The sequence below is a fragment of the Archocentrus centrarchus genome, unplaced genomic scaffold, assembly GCF_007364275.1.
Source record: "Archocentrus centrarchus isolate MPI-CPG fArcCen1 unplaced genomic scaffold, fArcCen1 scaffold_24_ctg1, whole genome shotgun sequence".
Lineage (NCBI taxonomy): Eukaryota > Metazoa > Chordata > Actinopteri > Cichliformes > Cichlidae > Archocentrus > Archocentrus centrarchus.
In genome coordinates this window covers 2,569,081-2,593,052 of record NW_022060254.1, presented here as the reverse complement: position 1 = coordinate 2,593,052, position 23,972 = coordinate 2,569,081, and the positions used below count along the sequence as shown (strand labels likewise).

Here is a 23,972-nt window from a genome sequence, read left to right as displayed (position 1 = left end):
GCTAACATTTTAGTATCTAAGGGGAAACCAAAAAATCAGATAAATATTATGGAGTGACTGTTTGTGTTGTTGGTATTGTAGCTGCTGGGACTGCTTTCATGTGTCTGAGTGTTCGCAGCAACAACTAGAACAGCGTTGTGTAGAGCCTGAGGCTAACCCGGTGGCAGCAGCCATCACACAGCCTCCCTGATCAGCAGTGGCCTCCACACAGCAGCCGTCGTGATCGTGGCTCATGCCAAAGTTGTGTCCAATCTCGTGGGCCATGGTGGCTGCGGCACCAATGGACAGCTCCGAGTGGTCCTGTGGGGAGGGGGGGGGGGGGCATTAAATAGAGTTAAATGGAGTGCAAGCTGATTAAATATGGGTGCATCAGAGCAAGCTGACTTCATGGCTGGGTCAGCTTATTATGGGAGACAAGCCATGAATGAGACGTGCATCGGGGAATTGAATCTATATGCAGCAAATGTACGTTTCCTTCATGTTGTGGGAATCTCCCCGTTCATTTCCTTCTAAGTTAGACGAGATTTTCCTCTTTTTAAGTGACAACAAAGCCCTTTTCTCTGGTTTTCACGGTCACAGAGCAACAGTTTAAAATATGAACTCACCTTTCTTCAATTCAGAAGAACTGTTATATGATAATTCAGAAATAAAATGACAACACAAACCATCACCTGACTCCTTCAGTCTTTAAACAACGAGGATTAAAGGACAACTCTCTCTGTCAGAGAGCTGCTAACAGCTGATAACTGGATAAAATCAACTTTCCTTTGTTTTATATTAATTTAAAAAAAAAGGTAGTTACAGTCATGCTGCACAAATATGCTGAACTGAGTAAGTTACCTGAAAACAAATAGACCTACAAATATTATGCACTAACGAGCTTTATGCTCAGTGACAGACTGGACTACAGTAACTGCACAACGAAGCTCCGTACAGTCTGCTGACGCACGCACAAACATTTTTCATGACGCAAAACCTATGGTTCAAAGTTGTGACTTTTAGAAAGTGTGCAGTTTGTCATCAGAGTTTAACGTGTCGGTAAAAAGAGCCGAACCTGTGGCAACAGAGCTTGAAGCTGGGGGCTCTTTGTGCGCCCAAGGACAACAAAAAAAACACAATAAAACCGTTTCACTCAGACCTGTTTATCCTTTTAATGTGAATCTGAAACAGTTGAAACAGGATTTATTTATACGAGCAAAATAACACGGCCTGAATAATGTGAAATTTTTACTTCTAAACCCTTAAGTTGGTGTATTTGGCCCCAAAAAAAACCTCAGAAACACAGAGAGTGAATCAGACACTTCACTGGAGTGCACAGTAACCTTCAGCATTATAAACTCCACAAAGTTCTTGTCTCTGCATCTCCCTGTTTCTGTCAGGGTCCTCGGCCTTCGCCCAGTGATTCATGTTTTATTCATTAAGCTTCTGCTGCTGTTGAACTGCTTCTGTTGTGTGTCTGAGTTCGTTCATTATCGGTTTCTGAATCCTGTCTTTACTTACAGTCATTTGTATTTGATTCCCGTTTCCCTTCATTTGTTTGCTTCCCGTTGTCTCGTTAGCGTCCGTGTTAACTGTGTTGTGTACATATTGATGGTGTGTTTGTTTGCTCCTGTTTGGTGATTTCTGGGTTACCTGTCCAGGTTCTGCCCCGCGGACGTTTTTGTATGAGATATTCAACAATAAAGCCTCTTAAGCTAACATCTGTGAGCCGAGTGCTGCGTTTAGGTCCACGCTCTGCCTGTCACATCGCCCGCCATCACTCCAGCTAATTATCTCCAACCTCCTGTTTATCTAAATAAAAACTTGAAAGAATAGTTGTAAAATTCAGGCTATTACCAAAATATGGATGAGGAATATTGTACGCATAAATGGATTAAAAAGAACAAGACATAAAAGATTATGTTCCCTCTAAACCAAAAAAATGGAGACATGTTTAGAAAGCTGTGAGAAAACTGGGTGCTAACAAACAGAGACAGCGCACCTCTGCCCACAGCACGGCCTCATAAAGCTAATCAAACTTGGCCAATCTAACAATTTCTCTGCTCATACAGTCAGACAGGCTTAATCAACTGCAGAGTGAACACCTGTAAGCTGCAGGCCATTAGGAAAGATGTGCATTAAAACTACAGAAACTGCAACAGAGACTTTCTGGAAGTCCTGCAGAATTACTTTATGTAGTTTTATTGATGGATTCATTTTGAATCCATTATTCCAGACTGTGGTGATCTCACGTGGGGTAAAATCAGTGGGGTTTATTCTGAGGCAAACACCAACTTTACTAACTGTGTGAAAAACAGTCAACAGGAAAAACACAAGACAGCTTACTCAACATCACACTGTATTCTAGAGAGATTAGCATATTTCTGCACCGAATGCTTTAGGATATTTAACTGTTATTAATGTTTGTGATGCCAACTTGTCAGGAACTGTGATCTATTTTCCAGCAGGAAACAAACAGCTGAATATCGAACTGCTAAAAGCTTTGCTGTGCTCGGCGGCCGTCTCTGCCTGAGCTGATAGACTGCAGCAGGTTTCTGAGCTACTTCTTTTAAATGCTGCTGGAAACCAGGCTGATGTCAGCTGTGAGTCATTCGAAGCTAAACAAGGAGCTAAAGAGGGAAAAAAAAACCCTCCGGTTTGTAATAATGGCTGTCACACACGCCCTTGATCGGGTGTTAATACAAGCATATTGATTAGTGACAATGAAGACAAAGAGGAGGAGGCCGAGGAGGAGGAAGATGAAAGAAAAGCATGAAGAAAGAAAAAGGCAAACTCTGTCCCCACGTACCACGTTGATGCCTCCAGAGTTTTCTAGGCTGCACATCCCCTCCAGTGGCGCCATGCCGATCGTCGTCCCCTTGAATATCACGCCTCTGTCACACAGACACACAAACGAGAGAGAAATCACTTCACCTCCATCTCCTCTTTGTTAGGGATCCACAGTGGCTGCACACCCACTGCAGATGCAGAAACACTACAAAGCAATGATGAGGCAGCCAGCCAGCTGTGTCACCCGCTTTGAATGTTATCAGTCCATTAAATGGACATTATTAGCAGTTTAAGCCCCAAAGAGATGGGCCAGGAGGGGCCGTGGCTGTGTGTGTGAGCATGAACTAACCCAGGATTCACTGTGTGGTCTCCCAACATCCTAAAACAGGATCAAGCTCTTCCTGATGGATGAAAGCAAATCAGACCCTGTGGTATCAGCTGTGCTGAGGTGTTCAGTCCATCTAAAACCAGCTGCAAACGTTTGTGACCCACAGCTGCTGATGTGTGTCATTGGAGCCGCGCAGAAGCTCATCATATGATGGTTGGGGAGCGCGAGGACATGTGGCAGGTGTGTGTTAACACAGTGTCACAGTCCTCCCAGGAGTGGACATGCCAGCAAATTCACCCCAAGGTCAGACTGTGCAACGCTCAGAGAAGTTACAGAAACCGAGAATTAGATCTGAAAGGCTCAGTTAGCATGTTAAAGGTCAAAGATCACGACAGTATGATTGGACAAAGACTGAACGAGCATGGCGTGTTTGGATGGGCTGCCAGAAGAAACCCTTTTCTCTCTAAAGGATCTTGGCAGCACAAAGTTGCATCTGGTGGTCGGCCATAATACACAGCACCACATCTGGCAACAACTAAACACACAGCAATATCAGCACAAACACCTCACGTCATGTGTCAAACACGGCGGTGCAGAGGTGGTGATTTGAGGCTCTTATGCAGCCTCGCAGTCACTGAGTCAACCATGAGCTCCTCGGTATAGCAAAGTATTCTGGAGCCAAATGTGAGGCCGTCTGTCTGACAGGACAACAACCCCATGTGCACCGACAACTCTACAGCAGAAAAATATGTTGCAGTGTTCCAGGCAAAGTGCACACCTCAACATGATTGCTGGAGGGGGACCTTAATTAATACAGTAAAAGCCTGCAAACCTCAGTGAACTGGAGCCCCACTGTAGAGAAAGTGGAGCCAAAATTCCTCCGCAATGATGTGAGAGACCAATAAAGTCTTACAGAAAGAGATTACTGCAAGTTATTGTTGCTAAGGTGGTTCAAAAGCTACTGAATCACTGGGTATATTTATTTTTCCCTGGACTGCAAAGAGCCCTGCACATTATAACTATTACAATTCCACAGAGAACAGATAATAACATATTTGAAAAATTACAGTCTGGACAAAGACCGCAGTCTGCACATTCAGACTGTGCACTTGATCAGCAGCTGTGAGCTCGACTAAAAAAACTCAACTATTATTTGATTCTAGCAGGTATGAAAGTAACTAAAGCTCCTAAGTGCACTGCAGAGGAGCTGCAGACAGAGGCCACAGGCCCCACGCTAACATGCTCTCCTGTCCTGCGTGTTTAGTGTTGGCTCAGTGTTGCCATGTTTCTTACGTGAGTAACTGAGCATTATCGTGCTTCTTGCGAGCTTTCAGCTTCTGTCTCCACTGGAGAAAAGACCAAAGGGTGGCATTTGGCTCCTCGGTGATAATGCACTGATCTCTGTCGGTCCAAACCTCCAGACCAATGAGAGGCACGCGGATGTTCAGAGCCCTGTAGAACTGAACAGAGACACAAGAAGAATTAGCTCTTTACTTTGGCTCGTTCAGTTTGTTCCTGCTTCCTGTTTTCGGTCCTCTCCTGAACCCTGAAGCACGATCTGTCCTTCTGCTGCTGATGGTGACAAAGAATGGAGAGAAGCTTCTCTGTAAAGCATTTCACAGGAAATCTGAGACACTTTAAGGTGTTTGACATGTTTGTAAAATCATCATCATAACAAAGACTCATGATGAGTTAATGATTTTGGGCCCAAAACAATCATATCTGCTGTTTCAGAAGGAGGAAACTTGCTCACAGTTTGTGTCTTTCTTGAGAATCAGATCTACATTTGTCCACATGGCAAATCTGAAAACCGCTGAGAGGTGAAGTGACATGAAATATTGTATTTGTACGTCTTTTCAATAACTAATAATGTATTTAGAGCATAAAAGTTATCAGATTGATCCATGACATGGAGGACCCAGCAACCATCAACCCAGCAACCATCAACCCAGCAACAACAGCTTATTGAATCAGTTTGTTCTCCCAGCAGAAGCCGTCAGCCTTACCTTATCCACGTAATTGGCAATTTCCATTATCCTCGCCTTGGTCTTCCCATAGTCTTTATTTTGCTGTTTGAACTGCAGGATTGAATATAGGGAGAAGTTGGTCATGCATGTCAGCCATGAGGAAAAATAGATATGATTTTAGAACTGACCGATCCTAACATTTCCTCACAGAACCAACAGTGTTCTTGTTAATCAACATGTTCTGTAACAGCGCGCTCAACCCTGGATCTCTGAACACTGCAGAAGCCGCCTGATCTCAGGGACACTTAAAGCCAACAAGCGTCCTGCTGACGGCGGTTCACAGCTGAAACGTACCTGTTTTATCCTTTAATAAACATTCAGAGGGAAACCCGTCAGCGAGTGCTGGTGCTTTGTTTAGTTTTTCCGCATGCTCTGTTACCATGGCATTAAATGCAAAGCAGAGAACCCAAAGTGTGCTTTTATTCAGTCGTGGCATCTCATTACTGCAGCAGGATTTCTACTGGAAAGCCCTTCCACCTTGAGAGTTCACCTAAATCTGCTCCCTCATTAAAATAGACAAATAACGTTGTGTACTTTTGCCTAACTGTGACTATTAAGCTTGGAACTGTCAGGAGCTTCATTATCAAGAATTAGATCATTGTTTCCATTTTCCTGTGTTTTTATGTCAAATGTGGGAATCGACTGTGCGCAGCAGTAATCTGTTTAGGAATGAGTAAGGCAGTGTGTGAGTCATCTTACCAGTGTGTTGTCAGCCACAATGTACAGCTCTATGTATTTAGTTGTGCCCCAGGTGTTCCTTTTAACCTGCCGTTAATGAGAAGAAAGATGGAGAAACATGGTTATAAATTCTGTCCTGGACAGCGATGAGCTCAAACGCTCAGAGATGAGGTGGAGGCGGGGAGAGTGGCCCCTGCTAGTTAGTCAGTGAGGAGTCTTTCTTCCATCGTTCTCCATCTCTGAGTGAACTTCTCTCTCTCTCTTTTCCCTCCCTGGAAACGCAGCAGCTGGACCTTCAGCTGCGTGACAAACTGCACACAAACAGTTTGTGCGTTTGCTGATATTTGCTGAGCTGATAGAAACGACGCATTTGAAATTACCTGCCACAACACATCACTCCACTTACGCTCGCTCCTCTTCAGCAGCACCAACTAGAAGCTGAAGTACGGCAACCACAGCTTACTCCCATGTGCGCTCATTCTGGCCCACTTTAACCCCTGAGTACAGCACTATAACTGATGCATAAATTATATGTTTTTGCCTCTTTCATCTCTTTGTATGAGATAAGCCCGGTGATGGAGGATATACCGATAAGATTAGCTTTTATGTGTTATTGTTCCTCCATTTAGGCTCGGATTGGTTTGATGTTTGAAGCCGCGCAGTGATGAGAAATAACTCCCTCAAATCTCTTAAACCTAAAGTAACGAGTCTGTTTGAAAATGAAAGCACTAAAACGAACAGATATTTGTGTGTAAATGTGGGGAGTAACTGCTGGTCTGGGATCAGTGGGGGCGTGTTGACATGTGCGTGCTAATGAAACCAGGTAAAAGTTGGAGCACGGCTGCTTTTCTTTGGACACGTAGAGATGAAGCTGTTACTGAGCTTTTCTGTAAACAAGCATATTTCTCAAATGCCATCTGTGTCTTCACACTGCATCGAACTAATTAGAGTTAAATTGTATTGTAACTAAACCCTAATGTCATTTTTGCCTCAGCCTAATGAAGTCTAACCTTGTTTTCCTAGAAAAGGAGCGCCGCTGAAGTCTGGGAGACTCACCCTTGAATGAAATGAGGAGAGCAGGTTAGAGATGAGGTTGGACTGTGTGGCGTGATGCATGTGGCCGCAGTTTCCACCTTTAATTGGCAGGTCCTCAGTACTCAAGAGTGAGTGGTAGACAGGATCCGTACTGCTGATTGGCTCCAGGTAGTAGGTGTCAGTAGAATTCAGTGATATCAGACCTCTGTGTAAACGGGGAAAAACGTCCTGGTGTTTAAACTGAAGGCAGAACAGAGATAGAACAATACATTCTTCTAGGACAGAGAGAAAAAGCTCAACACAGCATATTTCTGTTGAGATTATCGCTGTGAGAATCCACACTGAAAATGCCTGATTTGTCCCTGTGAAATGAAGTCATCTTTTAATCAGTGTATGCTTGAAAATGAAAGTGCATTTCGGTCTTGAATCAAAAGACATTGAAACAGACATTGAAGGTTCTGACTGTGACATTTAACAGGAGCAAGATCAGGAATCACACTGTGGCAATGTGCAGCCTTGAGTCCACTGATCCCACCATTGGCACCATTGGTTTGCTTTAATTCTGGTTAAAAGAAGCATCAAGTTGTTTTTGCACTGCAGGAATAAAGACCAGAGTTCTTAGAACAGTCTTTTCAGGGTCTCCATCTTCAAGGTAGGTTCTCCCAGTTCAAGAAGAACCAAGAATGATGTACATTAAATCTACATTTAATCAGAAAATACTTTATGCTCTGCATGCAGCTGCATCTCTTTGGGAAGATGTCTGCTGCATGGTGCCAGGACCTGATCCAGATGACCAAAAGTGGGAGAAGACTTCCACGACTGCAGGCAGGTTTTACAGAATGCACAGATTATCTTTTTCAAGAGATTATAGCCCTTCACTCTATCAGCACTCACTAACCAGCTAAACAGTATTGACTCAGTTCCATTGGCTCATGTTCCCACCATGTGAGACAAATGGTTGTTTCCTTCTCTGTACTTTTCTTTGTCACTGTTGGTTTCATCTGTTCTTCTTCCAGAGTCGGGCGGCTCTTTTAGATGTTTTCTGGCAAAGTGTAATCAAACCTTCCTGTTCTGATCCTGTGGTTTGCACCTGATTGCATCAGGAAGGGCATCCAACATAAAACTCTCCCAAATCAAACATGCACAACTGCCTGCTGTGGAACCCTTTGTGAAAAGGAGCAGCCAAAATTAGCATTTTCAAATAAATTTTAAAAAGCATCATGCTTACTTGGTGCGTGCTCCACTTCTCTATACATGCATATAGTACACTTTATTAGGCACACCTGTTCAACTGCTTGTTAATGCAAATTGTCAGCCAATCACAGAGCAGCAGCTCAATGTATTTAACAGCTATGACATGAAACACTTCTGGAAGGTTTTCCACAAGGTTTAGGAGTGTTTGTGGGAATTTTTGACCATTCTTTAAGTCAGACACTGATGTTGGATGAAGGCCTGGCTCACAGTCTCCGCTCTAATTCATCCCAAAGGTGTTCTATCAGGTTGAGGTCAGAACTCTGAGCAGGCCAGTCAAGTTCTTCCACACCAAACTCGCTCATCCATGTCTTTATGGAGCTGCTCTGTGGAACCATCCCCAAACCGTCCCCACAAAGTTGTCTCAAGAGCTTGAAAAAGGGCGAGCGGACTTCTTCATTCTTTATTGAAGACCTTTCATCCAAGAGGCTTCTTCAGTTCTAAAACCCAACAGGTGGAGAGTCCCGGGTTCCAGTATGGAAGGTTCCAGTAAGCAGGTAATGCTTGAAACATACTGGAATTGAGACTCGTAATACCAAACTAATAATCAGCCTCCAGTGAACACAAAGCACGTTCACACAGGTTAATCCAAGCTTACAGATGAGACTGCAGTTATGGAGGCTGCCAAGAATGTGTGCTGTCTCTTTAATCTCTACACAGAGATGATTTTCAGACTTCTCTTTAACATTTTGACATTCTCTGTACTTTGCTATTGTGTTCTCATGGCTCTGTACTATCATGTTAATGTCTTCTTCTAATCCTCTAAAATATCCTTTCATGGAAAGTTCTGATTCTGTGAGCATGGCGGATAGATAACTGATTCCTATAAATGAATCTATGCTTGTTGTTATTCTTTGTCAAACACCGTGCAGGCTGCTGCTGCTCCTGCTGCACTCTACAAAGTCAAGGAGATCCATTTATTGTGGATTTCCATAACAGTATACAGGTAACCATGAGACTAATGATGTATTACAGATTTCCATAACAATTTAGTGTCAGAAAAGTGGGATCCCTTGGCTGAGTCTGGTGTGAGAGTGAGGTTATCTCCTGCATTGTCCTTACACAGTGAAAGAGCTGGATTAACTGTTTGTAATAGATCGTGATTTTGAGAAACAGTGTTACAAGGATGAACGCAGAAATGAAGGCCATATTATCACCTGCTACTATCAACACAAAGGTGCAGCACTTGTGCAGCTGAAATCCACACAGCGTAACGTTTGATGTGTCAGACTCTGCTCCCCGTGTGCCACTGTCAGAGCACGGCACTGACAAAACTCCTCTGGGCCAAATTACTCTTGTCTGCAGAAACATTGATTGGCAAAAAAATATAGAGGATGCATCCATATTCTCCATCCATCCATTCGCTTCCGCTTATCCTGTTCATTGTTCCCAACCGGATATTTACAGAAAGGTTTTCTCTGATGTTGTGCGCACAGAAAGAGCTGTTCAGCTGGCACCACTCTCCACAACAGCACGCTGACTGCAGTCAGAGGAAGAAGCCACAGCTATGCCTGTTTTTCAGCAGAGCGCGATGCTGTCGCAGCAGGACTGCCTCGCAGCGTACGAGCTGCTGCTTTAGCTGACAAGGCCGTGATGGCTTCCCGTGATACTGTGGGTTATTCTGCTCTAACCTTGCTTGTTCTCCATACAGTTTTACTTATTCTTTTAGAGCACAAGATGTCAAATCGTTCAGCAGCAGAGTGGTTCAGTTCTGCTTGACACGCTAAACACAGTTAAAGGTTTTAATGTTTTAAATCCTGCCACACTGCTGCCTGTTAGTAGGGAAGAGTATAATTATGTTGCTGTGCTGGATGAAGAACGTTCTCTTTGCCTCTCTCCCTGATGTTGTTCTCTTTGCAGGAGGTTCACCATCCAGCCACCGGCCTGAATGCAGTTGTCACGCAGTGTGAAGTTTGAAATCTGGATCTCTGCATTTTCATTGCTCAGCACAAGCTGCCGAGTTGGTTGGACTCACCGAAGCATGAAGATAACATTTACACTGATTCCAGCTGCGCTCGGGGCGTCGTCCCTGCAAAAGTTTTGAAATCTGATGCTAAATTATTCTGCACTGTGACAAAGTGGCTGCACTGCTCAGTGCCGTCCTTCTGCCAAAAGCTGCTGTTGTGTGGAAGACTCCCGCTCACACTAACAACCCCCAACCCAGTTTCTTCACGGCTGTGGCTGTCTGAGTAGCAGCTGAGCACGAGGTGTCACACACAACTCCTTACTCGCACTAATACACCAGCCTCACTCACCGCTACGCAACAGGTTTCCACTGATGCTGACAAACAGCTCTGGAGGAAAATGGCTGCACTTTTTAAGATGACCTCCTGGTATGGTCCTAATAACAAACCACATTTGCCTAAACATTTCTATCCCCATTATGCTAAACTGACCTATGGGTTAGACAGTGTGTCAGAATGGGAAATGTTTGATCTGATCTAGCAGACCTGGTTATTTCCAGCCATGCCTTGTTTATCACATAATTCTAGGGACAGGCACGCCATCCATATTATATGGAGGGCATATCCCACAGGCAAGAGCTAAGATACTCTGCACAATAACAGACACCATTTTTTGAAAGCACTTGACTCAGTTTCAGTAAACATGTGCATCATTAGGCAAGCTATAATAAGAAATTTGTCCAAACTAGCAAAATATTTAAACCGATAATATCTCATTTGATTTGATTTTTACTTTGCTTTCCAAAATGGTTTCAGTTGGTTTAGTTTTAGTCATCTAAACTGCGCACCAGAATGAAAGGAAATTTGTGTTTGGCTGATTATTTCTTTGTTGTAACAGTGATTCTTGGCAATAAATCTGATACTGTTGGAAAGCCTCTTTAGTTCCCCTTAAATTGTTCCACTTTTGTAAGGAAAATGCATTTGTATGTGGGTTCTGCCCATGGAAAACTCGCCAAGTCTTCTCTGCCAGTGCCAAACAGCTTATTCTGCTGTTGACTCCTGTCTGTGTTTATCGGGTTGGATGATTGAAGTTTGGAGGAAAAATACATTTTGGCAATTTGGTGGTTTGTTCATTTAACAAACAGAGGCCTCAGTAGCATGTGTATGACTCATTATCAAAGTCTTTTTGTGTTTTATATCTTCAGTAATTATATCAACACTGTAACTAATACAGAAGCTGTCTAAGTTGACTTCCTTTACAGGAGTTTCACTGTGAGAGAACACTGGTACCTCGGTGTGGTGATAAAACTGCAGTAATGGCATTTTTAGTGTTTCTGGGGAGCAGAACAAGCCTCGGCATGTAAAACAGATGTGATATTAAACTGTACTGACCCTCTAACACCTGAAAGTTTACTATGAAGCACCACAAAATTCTTTCATAATTAAATAATATGAGAGCTTTGAAATTATACCCATCTGAAATTTAAGAGAAACTATCCTGTATTTTTTAGCTTAAGCAAGTTGTTGGGTCATCGGATTCCTTTCAGGTAAAAAATAGTGTCACAAGCCCCACCAGCAAACTACAGCATATAAGTATCTGGAGGCAGCATGTGCATGATTGTTGATGCGGACTGTTGGTCCTGCATCCAGAATAATGATGCTGATGGACATGCTACTGATGGAAGAATTAGAGATATTACAAGAACCAATTTAGTTCCCACATGTTTGGATTTTCTGACTCGCTGTCCTCCAGTTTCCAGGCTGGGACTCTACTTTGGTGCAACTCTACTGTTAATTGTGCTTATGATTCTGGTTGTTTTTATCTGTTTTGTAGCACCGTGTTTTAGGTTAATGGTGATGAGATTGATCGTCCCCTTTCGGGTCAGTTGGTTCAAAGCGCAGCTGACACCTAGGGGTGTCTTTTCCCAAAGACAACCTGTTTGTGTGGATCGATTTATTTTGGATTTCCATAACATTATACAGGTAACCAATTAAAAGACACTAATGATGTATAAAGGTTTCCATAACATAGCCATGACCTCAAAAGGAATGACCATTGGAGAAATGAATATCAACAATCTCACATATGGAGATGCCTCGGTCCGCTGCCCCAGCACACCACCTCATTTTTTAGCTTAAGCAAGTTGTTGGGTCAACTTGCTTAAAAGGATCTTTTGAGGATGCCAGTGTTCATGTTTTTAACCAGGAAGGAAGTTTGAAAGAGGAATAAAAGAGGCCATCTATGTCCACTGTGAACGACGTCACTGAACAGAGATGGTAGCTTACTACAACAGCTGTCAGCTATCTGCAATATAGTCCTGAGATCCCTACCCGGGTGGTTCAACCCCCTCTCACACCTTACTTCAGGCGACCTCAATAGGTCACATAATAAGGTGGGGCAAGGTCTTTCACCTGAAACTCCTGGTGATAGAGACCCACCTTTCACACCTTGGCTGATGTCATGACATGTATTAATAGTGGGTCAATGTCCACCTCCAAAGGGGGCAACCTCCACTAGAGTTTAAATACCTGGGACTCTCCACCAGGTATTTAAATTCTTCAAAATTTAGGCCTAGACATCTTTTTTCAAGCTCTTGAGATTATCAAGACTTGGATGACTGAGAATCTACACAAACATTTTCCCACAAAGTTGGTGTGATTCGTCACTGGAGTCTAGAGCAGTGGAGACATGCTTCTCACCTCTGTACCCGACAGTTTGCATTGTGCTTGGTGATGTAAGGCTTGGACGCAGCTGCTTGACCATGGAAACCCATTCCATGAAGGTCTCTACACACTGTTCATGAGCTAATCTGAGGACCACATGAAGGTTGGAGGTCTGTAGTGATTGACTCTGCAGAAAGTTGGTGACCTCTGTGCACTCTGACCCTCAGCATCCTCTGACCCCACTCTGTGATTTTACCACTTAATGGCTAAGTTGCTGTCATTCCCAATCTCTTCCACCTTGTTATAATCCCACTAACAGCTGACTGTGGAATATTTAGTCGTGAGGAAATTTCAGGACTGGACTTGTTGCACAGGTATCATCCTATCACAGCACCACACTGGAATTCACTGAGCTCCTGAGAGCGACCCATTCTTTCATTGATGTTTGTAGAAGCAGTCTGCACGCCTAGGTGCTTGGTTTATACACCTGTGGCTGTGGAAATCACTGGAACACTATAACTCAATAATGTGGATGATTTGGATGCATGTCCTCCTTCACTACATGCAGGAATCTTCTCTGTGGCCGTCCTCTTTTCATCCTGCCTGAGAACTCCATGTTCAACATCCTTTGTTCGATATCTATCAATATCTTTTCCCTCCCCCTGCATACATTCAAATCATCTCAGTCTTGCCTCTCTAACTTTCTCTGAACACCACTGAACCTGAGCTGTCCTCTCCTCATTTCTAATCTTGTTCATCCTCGTCACTCCCAATGAAAACTTTAGCATATATCATAGCACAACCCTCTCATTTTGGCTCCTGTCACAAATCCCCTGCATTGGATGGCTGTTCCCAGGAATTTTAACTCACCTATCTTCACAACCTCTTCCCTTTACACCTTCACATTTCCAACGGTGTCCCTATCATTTACACATATTTACATATTATCACACTCCTCAGTGACAACTAAGTGAGACCACACAATCTGCTACAAGAGGAAAGTCATTAATTGCCTGTGGACTGTACCTGACTCCAGAGCACGTGCTGAGTGCAACCCAGGAATCTGGATGTCTTCTTACATGGCCGTGGTAGAAGCAGTGATCCTGAAAGAGAAAGGGCTTGGAATCATCAGCTGCACATTTCATTAGCACAAAAACTCTACAAAGCTACAATAGTGTTTTATTGCTGTGATGGAGCGATATGCAGGAAGTCTTGAGTTATGTGACAGTAATGGGAGAGAACAAACAGTCTCCCGCTCCCTTCTCCCCTCACTCCTGAAAAAGACCTCGATAAACTCCTCTACATGGGGCAGCAACTTGTTCCAGAGCCGGAGTGGGCACTCCACCCTTTTCCGGTGCTGATTCTCATACCAACTGCTTCACACTCAGCTGTGAAACATTCCACAGCGTACTGGAGGCCACCATCCGATGATGCCAACGGGACCGCATCATCCACAAAAAGCAGCAGTGAGATTCTGAGGCCACCAAGGCCCACGTCTCTACATCGGGCTGCGCCCGGCCAGCCACCACAGGCTAAGGCCCGACCACCAGACGCTCTCCCTCAAGCTCCCTCCCCAAGCCTGGCTCCAGGGCGGGGCCCCCAGATAACATAGTTTCTGGGATCACAGGGACACACGAACCCCTCCACCACAGTAAGGTGGTGGTTTGCAGAGGAAGTGATCAGTAAAGATTTAACAATATCAGTGTTTATTGACTTAGATTTTACAGATGAACCCATTCATGGAATTTAAAAGGAGGGGGTTAGTGAAGCATAACCCTCACATGAATATGGATGTCCATTGTTATACCCTCGGCCCCCTGTTGCTACTTCATGCACTCATATTTATTTATCATATTTATGTCATTACATTCTTCCTCTGAGGGCATGTGTCTGTGTTTTCTATATGTTTTTATTCTTATTTGCCTGCAAAGCAAATTTCCTTTTCCAAATTTTTCTGTTTCAAAGTGTCATCATGTGGTACAAAGATGTGTTTTGGTCTGCAGCCGTGCTTAGCCGTGTAGTATGCATCAAAGTTTTGTTATGGTGATATGACATGTCTGTTCAAAGCTCCGGTTCAGGATTAGGACAGAACTGGAGCTGAAGTTAGGATCAGGACAGCGTTCATGATCAGATGCATTAGTTTGGGTAAAGTGAAGCTATAATGGATATTGACCTCTTCCTATTGCTTTATACTCACAGTGTAATTGTGATTGGTCATAGTCACAGGCTGCCCATCCTCTGTGTAGTAGGTCTCTGTAAAGTCTTGACCCAAGAGCTCGCTGAGAAAGAAAGAGGAAGGAAAAAGGTGGGTAATTAAAAAAAAGATCAACTTTAAAAATCCCTTCAAAGTGTGACAAAGTGTGTCAGCACACAGACTGTAGAGCAGATCAAAGAAAAACAGACTGAGGCCAAGATTACAAAAACACTTTATTTAATATCCAACTCATTTTCATTGACACAAATATTACAAATTCCAGTTAGTCTGCTGTTGCTGTCCCGTTTATCAAATACACTGTAACCAAAAAAGGAAACTGAGGCCAAGTTGGCAACAGCTATTTCACTTCAGCCTTGTGTCATCTTCCAGTGATGTTGCGATATAATACACTGCATCAGGAGTGTAGTATACAAAGGTTAAAGAGCCTCTTCTGTAGTGAAGCTACTTTCAGTTGCTCCCTTGTCACAAGGGGTCGCCACTGCCTTCAGATGATCCAAAAGGCTACAGTGAGAGTCATAACTGTGACCAGAGAGAGCAGATTTCTCCTATATTGGCTTCTCTTCATTGGCTCCCTGTTAAAGTCTGAATATAACTTAAAATCCTTCTCCTCGAGGTCTTGAATAATCAGGCCCCATCTTTTCTCAAAGACCTTATAGTCCCATATCACCCCAACAGAGCACTTCGCTCTCACTGCTGGCTTACTTGTGGTTCCTCGGATACTTAAGAGTAGAATGGGAGGCAGAGCCTTCAGCTTTCAGGCCCCTCTTCTGTGGAACCAGCTCCCAGCTTGGATTCAGGAGACAGACACCCTCTCTATTTTTAAGATTAGGCTTAAAACTTTCCTTTATGATCAAGCTTATAGTTAGGGCTGGATTAGTCTTAACTGTAACTAAATTCCTTCACCAGAATGTGCTTTTTCATCAATCCAATGATAAGTACAGATGCAGGCGACTATGATACCCTGTGGGAGGAAAACGGAGCACCTCGAGGACACCCGCACAGGGACTGGGAGGACATGTAGAGTATATCTAGTCTTGCAGCAGGCACAGAGATTTGAAACCAGAGCCTTTCTGCTGTGAATCATGATGCTAAGCCATTCTTCCAAAAACATATTCTGCATCTGGTCTGATATGTCACTCCAAAATGTCCTGCAGAGGTTCAGCTGGGTGAGATCTGATGACTGTGGAGCTCATAACATACAATCCACATTGTTTTTAGCACTCAGTCAGTCACAATGTTCCCTGAATGGAAGCAGTGATGGTGTAAAATATATTTTCCTTAATCTCTCCGTCTGCAGCCTGATTATGTCTGTACCATAATTTGCACCTGTGATATTACAAAATTAAAGAAACTTCAATGATGAGTTTCAGGTCCACATCATGGTCTCCTTCTTAAATATTTACCCATCTGATAAAAAAATAACCAGGATAAAATACAGAAGAAAATTTGAATGGAATTATCCAGAAGATCTACACTGTAAACCCGGAGAAGTTGAATCTACTTAAAAAAACAAGGTAACTTGCTGCCTTACATTTTTTAAGTAATGAGCATCAGTTGAATAAGTGCAGAGGACTATGTTCAATGTACTTGAGGTCCTTTTAGAATGGAGTAAAAGATCTAAGTTGAATGTACTAACGTCAGAGTTTCAGTAACTGAAGATGCTTAGTTTAATCAATCATTTACCACCCATTTATTTAACTCAGCTTGTTAAGTAAGCACTACTCCATTACCAACTGAGCTAAATTGTATGTTCTAATTGACCAAACTTATCTTTTATAGTTCAGACAAATTAAAATATGTCCTTTATTCAATCATCACATATATTTTTCCATCCAACCTCATCCCCTATCCTTTTTTTGGGGGGGGGGGGGGGCTTATCCCATCTCAGCTGACATAAGGCAAAACAGAGGGTACACCACATACAGGTTGCTAGCCTGTTGCAGGGCTAACACAGACAGACAACCATTCACACCTGCGGGCAATTCAGAGTGACCAATTAACCTAACCCCGTTAATGACATGTCTTCAGAGCCACACAGACAACATGCAAACTCTGCCTGGGAGAAGGTGGAATCGAACCCAGGTTATTAGATAGCTATTCTAGTTGTGAAGCAACACTGCTAACCACCACGCCACCGTGCAGCTGCTCATTAAGCTCGTCTGTTAAAACTGGTATCAACTAGATTTTTAGCACGTACAAAACCTGATATTAAGTTGTTTGAACTCAAACACATAATTACAATAAGATAGACCATCAAAAAGTACAGTCTGCTCAGTATTAACATGTAATGTGGCGAAACGACGGATATTTAAGTAATATAAACTCAGTTTCTTTCAGTAGGAGCTGTTGATTGGACTTATTAAAATAAAAAAGGACATGAAACAGTTCAGCTTACTCAACATTAGCAAGTAATGTTCACATACTGGGCAATTTTAAGTAAAATGAACTCAATATTTTTAAGTCAAATCAAAATCTGGGTTTACAGTGTACAGTGACGTAAGGCGCTGCTGTTTGGAGGACTAGAATATACGCTGTGGTGTTTCTGAATTTTTCCCATCCAAGCATTTTTACAAAAGGATCTCTGCTGCTTTGATCTGCAGGAAAGCCTCAGAAACTGTAAAGGGGTGTTTAATATAAAGCACTTTGTTTCATTTGACACAGTTTAGCTAGCAGACATGCTGGAAGTGTTTGCTCTCAATGTCTGGATGAGAGTGTGAGGTTACAAATAAAACTGACACAAAGTCTCGGGCTTAAGGACGTTTGTTCTCCATAATAAGGTCTGGCAGAGAGGGTACACAAGCTCCTTCAACACAGTCATTTAAATTCAGAGCTACGGCATTAATTGCCTGGAGTGTGAGACCTCTCTCATTTCACTGAATCTCGCCTTGAAAGCAACTGCAAAGTCAGACAAAGCTGCAGTGACATTCGCCGCCCCTTTCTTTCTCCGCTCGCTGACATCTCCTGTGTCGTATTCTGACATTTCCTGTCTTGCAAAAAGCATAATTCCATTCCAAATTAAAAGCTGGATCAGCGGGACTGGAGTCTTTCATGTTGATGGAGTTGGGTGCTGACAACAAAGAGCAACAGAGAAAGAAAAAAAAAAATATGACTTCATTCTAAATGCATCAAATTTGATTTATGCAAATTCTTATCTGGTACAAGCAAACTTTATTTTGTCCAAGCTTTTGTTACTGTTCCAGTAAGGAGGTGGTTTGGCTGCTGCTGCTCAAGATAAAAAGAGAGCATTCTGTTTGATGTCTTCTCACTGTTTACATTATAACAGGAATGCACTGGCTTCATTTTAGCCTGCAGGAGAAAAAAAAAGTGACATTTGTCACTTGTGCGGCCTGTGAAATGCCAACATGTCCCCGGACTCCTCAGAGCCACAGATGCATGGATCAGCGGTATCTTGAGAACGCCTGGCCTTATTCTGCCTTTGTGCACGGCTGAATTACTGACCGGGCAGGAGACACGCTCTGGCAGGAGATACCTGGGCAAAAATGGAAGATAGATGTGAAAAGATGAGCCCAATCTCCACTTGGTCCCTGGGGCCCTGTTGTATTATTCATTGAGAGGAATCGTAATAGAACATAATACAGCTTTCTCACCTCTTTTACTGCAGAAAATTTGCTCTGCTATATAAAAAGACTGTCTTATGTGGCAGTCCTCTACAGTTAACTCCACTGAGGCTGAGGCACCAACAAGAGTGTGTGAATTCAACTCATTCCAGATAAAATCTCAACAGCACTTCATCAAAGGGATGGTGTAGAGACAGCGATCATAGTCAAACAGCTCCTACGGCTTAATTAAAAACTGACAAAGGGTGTGAGTAACTCTCCTAAAGAACGTCAAGGCTCAGTAAACACTGAATGAAGTGGTACCCACTGTGATCGCCTTCTGTATTTGATAAATGACCTTCAAACTAAAACAGTACAACAGAGTATTTATCAGTGTGTGTGCCATGTGTCTGAGACTCGAGCAACCAGTGCTGTCAGTTTCCAGCTGGGGGAAGGATTGGACTACAAGAAATTTATAATCTACATTTATAACATCATGAAACGTTCATCGCATTACTCCGTACACTAAAATGCTACATCTTCCACAGGCATGGGAACCGATCCCTAAAATGCAGCTGAAACTCTTTAGGACACTCCATGATTCTTTCTCCTGCAGTGATCCCTTTGGTCGGTTTAGGTCAGCTGACAGACATGATTTCATAATTTACACACATATGTGGTACATGTAAAGGTAGGTTTTGGCACAAGGTGAGTGCCAGCTCCATTATATTTATATCTTACTGGGCAAGTCCCACCAAAAATATCTAATTATATATGTGGATAAATAGCCCTGCATGGCAATATATGTGTATTTGATTTTGAGTGAACTGTCTCTTTAGGTTTTTACAGTAGTAATCATGGTTCTCTGCCTCTACTTCTCCACCTGACATATTTCATATGTATGGGGACTGATCTCCACATCACCTCTCTGTAAGCCTCAATGCATGATTGCCACACATTAACTAGCACTGTATCTTTATAAGTCCAGCACACATTTTATTAAGCTTTTCTCATACCTATGGCATTTATAGGATAGAGAGAGATGCACTTGCAGCACTAATCATACCCCCATACACTTTCTGTAATGCCACATGTGCCTACGATGGCTGTGACGTGTGATGCTCTCTTTGTTTTTGTTTATTTTACTCCTGTTTGCTGAGGTCAACAAGATGAATTCACTGTATCTCTTTACAATGATGATCAGTGCTGGAGGATTTCACTGCCAATACACAAGCCACACTCTGGCTGTCAGTGCTTTGTCTAACATTCACACTCTGACGGCTGCATCAGAGAGCAACTTGGGTTTCAGTACCTTGCCCAAGGATACTTGGGAGCAGCCAGGAATCAAACCAGCAACCTTCCAATTAGTAGGTGACCTCCTCTACCTCCTGAGCTACAGCCACCCCAAGGAGAACCAGTCCATTTACCAGCCATCTTTTTCCCTTTAAGTTGTGACTGAGTTGTGGATTTGGAAAATTCTTACCTCCCTTGTTTTGCCTGCTACTCTGGCATTTCTATTTTAATCCAAAGCACACGTACGTGTCTACAGAGCTTGCTAAAGTAACTTTGCTTGGGTCAGACCACTGAATCAATCTGCTTCACAGAGTTGATTCCCACTGTGACATAAAACAACAGTTTCTCTGTGCAAACTGTTAAGTCACACTAATAAAAGCTATCCTGAAAAAATATTTATGAAACTTTATTTTCTCCATCAGCACACACTGGCCCTTGTTCTCTGTCTTCGCCTGCAGGTATTTACTCAGTCTGCAAGTAAATCCTACCAAACAGTCAACAGCACACAGCCCTGACCTTTGTCTGATTTGACAGTTGATATAAACAAGCTTCTGTTCTCACTTCCTTAGCAGCCAGAGCCACATGAGCGCAGCACGACAACAGCGTAAACAAGCATATGTGAAAGTGACCTGCGTGAATGTGAGTGATTGCAACACTTATCTGTCTAAGGAGGCCTTATTCAGCCGTAGAGCTCGCTTTGTGGGGGAAAGAAGGAATGCCAGTCAGTGACTTTATTATTATTATTATTAGTATTATTGTACTGGGTGAGCTGAATGGAACATGCTGAACATTAAATCCAGTGAGCGCTGCCTTTGATCTGCAACAAAATGTTACTGACATGCAAAATGTGCTGACTTCCACTAAATCAGCCATAAATCAGAGAGCGCTGCTTTGTTACAGACGCAGCAACTGACAACCAATTCACCCATTCACACACCAACACACGGACGCAGCTTACGGAAGATCGTGAGATAAAAAAGGACACATCGGTCAGATGTGTGTTATTTGTTGCACTGCAGGCAGGAATCAAACCCTGAAGTCACTGCAGATTTAAAGGAAGTGAGAACTGAAAGTTGAAGAGTGCGCTCCCCCCCCCATGCTCAAAAAAAAAAAAAAAAAAAAAACCTCTCTATTCGCTGTCGAGTTGTTCTTTTTCATTTCTGCCTCTATGCCGAGCAACAGGAAATGTCACAGTACTGGTTCTGCTCGAGCAGTGCCGGGAAGTGATACCTCACTTCTCTGAAACACAGCAGCTTATCAGAGTGAGGCAGGCATGACACCAAGGATGAGGTTAACCACAGACTCTAATGAGATAGGTGAGACACATCTGCAGCCTTCATCTGTGACCCAAAGCACTCTTACTTTGAAACTGACACTGAAGACCTGCACTGAGTACACGTAACCAAGCAACCCACAGGCAAGAAAAACTGATGCTATTATTATGACAGTTAAAGGACAGTTTGTGCCGGTCTGTGTTATGCAGGTTATAGTTTTACGTGAGATTTTGCCATAATTTAATCTGGATTTCAATGCAGTCTATCTAGACTGAACGCTGTTATTAAATGTAGCAAAAAAAAATGCTTTTATGATTAAAAGCTGGAGAAAGGTTTCCCCCCTCAAGGCTAAATTTCCGTGAGAACATGAGGTGCAATGTTGTAAAACACTGCAGCCGCATTGTGTGAAATACTAATGAAGGTGGAGCTTCCTGTTTGTGTCTATGGGCACAAATTTTCCATCTATGTATATATAACTGCTAAAAAAAAAACACTTTTTAATCAGAGTCTAACATCAAGTCAGTTAAACTTCTGGGATACTGAGCTGGTCAGTAAGTATCAGAGGGGGGTGTTAATCGCTTTCAGCTGCTTTGGTGTTAATGAAATTAACAACAGGTGCACTAGAGGGGCAACAATGAGACAACCCCCAAAACAGGAAAGTTTTCCAGGTGGAAGTCTGTGACCTTTTTTCCCTGCTCATCTTTTTAGACCAGTTTTGCATTTGGCTAGGGTCAGCGTCACAGCTGGGAGCATGAGGTGATACCTGGACCCTACAGAGGCTGCACAGGGAGTCCAACTCCTCCAGGATGGCAGAATGTTTGCTGTGTCTCCCAGCACAGACTCAGAGGGTGGAGGAGATCCCAGGAGACAGACAGTTACTCTAGGAGAGCTGGAGAGAAGGTCTTTAACCCATCAGCAGGACCGATATCTACCCATGTATTAATACTCTGACACAAAAATTTAAAAAGCAGATGGATAATTAGCCATTAAACATATGATTAAAGTTTCTATTATGTGAGAAACATTTAAAAATAAATACTTTTTTATCCCAATATATTCCCCTTTGGGTGGCCTGACCTTTGCCAGAGGAAGAACAGTTGTCACAAGCTTCTAAGCAGAGATGGCAAATAAAAAAGAAAAAAGCTGTTTAATAAGGGGCATCATATAGAAACTTTAAAATCTGTTTACATCCTGTTCATCAGAGTTCACAATTATATGATAAAAACACGGAAAGAAGATTTGGAAACTGGAGTCTCATCAGTTTACCCTATGATTTATATTCAGTGAATACACCTGCACTGTGAAGCAGGATTTTACCTTATCCAGGTCACTTTGGAGTTAACCCTGGATTTTCTTCACTAACTAATGCTGCACACCTAACACGCTGCAGGTTAAGTTCCGGATTAGAGATCAACATGCAGGAAATCACAGCCGACCTTTCAGCTCTCCAGGAAATAGTGTCACCGTTCCTGGAAGATCAGTCGGACTTCTGAGGGGAGAGCAGGAACGTCTAAAATCTTTGGCTCCCTAATTAGCATCACTAATAAATATAGTTTCAATCAATTTTACAACAATTTTTTTTTTTTTTATATGTTGACTCCTCGTGTTTGAATTCTCTTTTAATATTTAATCTTTGCTCTTGAACCTTTAAACAGCACCAGGTCTGGTTAAATTCAGAGTTTCAGTTCCACATCCTCTGGAAGTGCCACGTTTACACCGAGGCTTTTATTTACAGCATGATTTAAGTTCTCTGCTGGGGGAACACGTTTTATATGTGCAGCTTGTTCAGCCGTCCTGTACTGAAAGCACTGAGTGAAGGACAAATAGTCACCTCAAGGCTCTTTATATTGTAGGTACAGACCCTACAATAATACAGAGACAACCCAACAGTCAAAACGACCCCCTGTGAGCAGCATTTGGCGACAAACTCCAGCAGACCAGGCTCAGGGAGGGGCTGAGACCACTGCGACCACTGTGACCACGTCCTGTTTATCAGGCTGTGGCAAAGTAACCTTACATGTTTAAATTGATCCAGTTTAATGCTTCATAACTTTAATGTGCAGCCATCACCTTAGAAATAAACAGCAGCACTGAGAGCGACTTAGCCATAAAATAATTAACTGCAATTAAAAGGTTTATTTTAATGCACTCCTTTTAGATTGGTTAAACATCACGCCTCCCTGTGATCGAGCAGGGAAGCTCTGGGTTCAATGACCACGATGATAACCAGCTTCATGTGACCTTTAAGATAACTTGGAACTGAACATAATCAGAGGTTCGCTCTATTTGGGGAGTCCAAAAGAAGCAGGCCACCAGCCAAAACCTCTGCATGCATACAGATGAAGTCGGCCCTGAGCAGAAGCTGCAGCCAGGAAACACAATGGGTACTGAAATTTCAAGTAGGAGACATCAAGAAAATTTGTGGCTCTGCTTTGTGAGCCTCTGTCTGAAGAACATCCGAGGTCATTAGTCTAGCTATTAGTTTAAATGTTTTAGCGCATTAACATGGATGAATAACTACAATTTAAAAAGCACACTCCCCTTTGAAAGGGAAAAATGATTCATTTCTAAACTTTAAAATAGCTTCATTGGATTGAAAAAAAGGTTCAAAGGTTTTGAATAAAATCGTGTTCGTGTTGTGTGTATCAGGCTTCGAGGATGTAAAGCCCTCTGTAGCAGGATTTCTTAAATACATGGTAAATAATAAAGAGTCTGCAGGTCACACAGGTCTGGCAGGCTGAACTGCACCTGTCTCCGTCTCACTTCACTTCCTTCCCCTCCTCGAGCTCCACTCTGCTCCCAGTGAGCCAGTGACCCTCTGCAGTGTCTCCGTCACCCCCACACTCCACAGAGCCTCTGAAGGACACTTCATTTCCTGCTGCTGACTAATATGTCAAACCCTCTTCTGTACTCTCTCCTCTCCTTTTATCATTTTTATATTTCCTGCCAGCAGTGTACCGGGTGAGGGGTTGGAGGG

General features: G+C 42.9%; 1 protein-coding gene across 2 annotated transcripts in view; it reads right to left on the bottom strand.

Annotated features, from left to right (window-relative positions):
• The window catches only part of adam19a (ADAM metallopeptidase domain 19a), an 89,609-nt gene that overhangs the window by 16,762 nt on the left and 48,875 nt on the right, over window positions 1–23,972 (bottom strand). For both annotated transcript variants that reach the window (XM_030723204.1, XM_030723205.1), the window contains exons 4-11: window positions 14,854–14,935; window positions 13,683–13,759; window positions 6,859–7,042; window positions 5,824–5,889; window positions 5,104–5,175; window positions 4,391–4,557; window positions 2,789–2,873; window positions 158–300 (exon numbers count right to left, since the gene is read on the bottom strand). In XM_030723204.1, coding sequence (XP_030579064.1) covers window positions 158–300; window positions 2,789–2,873; window positions 4,391–4,557; window positions 5,104–5,175; window positions 5,824–5,889; window positions 6,859–7,042; window positions 13,683–13,759; window positions 14,854–14,935 — 876 coding nt within the window. The remainder of the gene's footprint in view (window positions 1–157; window positions 301–2,788; window positions 2,874–4,390; window positions 4,558–5,103; window positions 5,176–5,823; window positions 5,890–6,858; window positions 7,043–13,682; window positions 13,760–14,853; window positions 14,936–23,972) is intronic.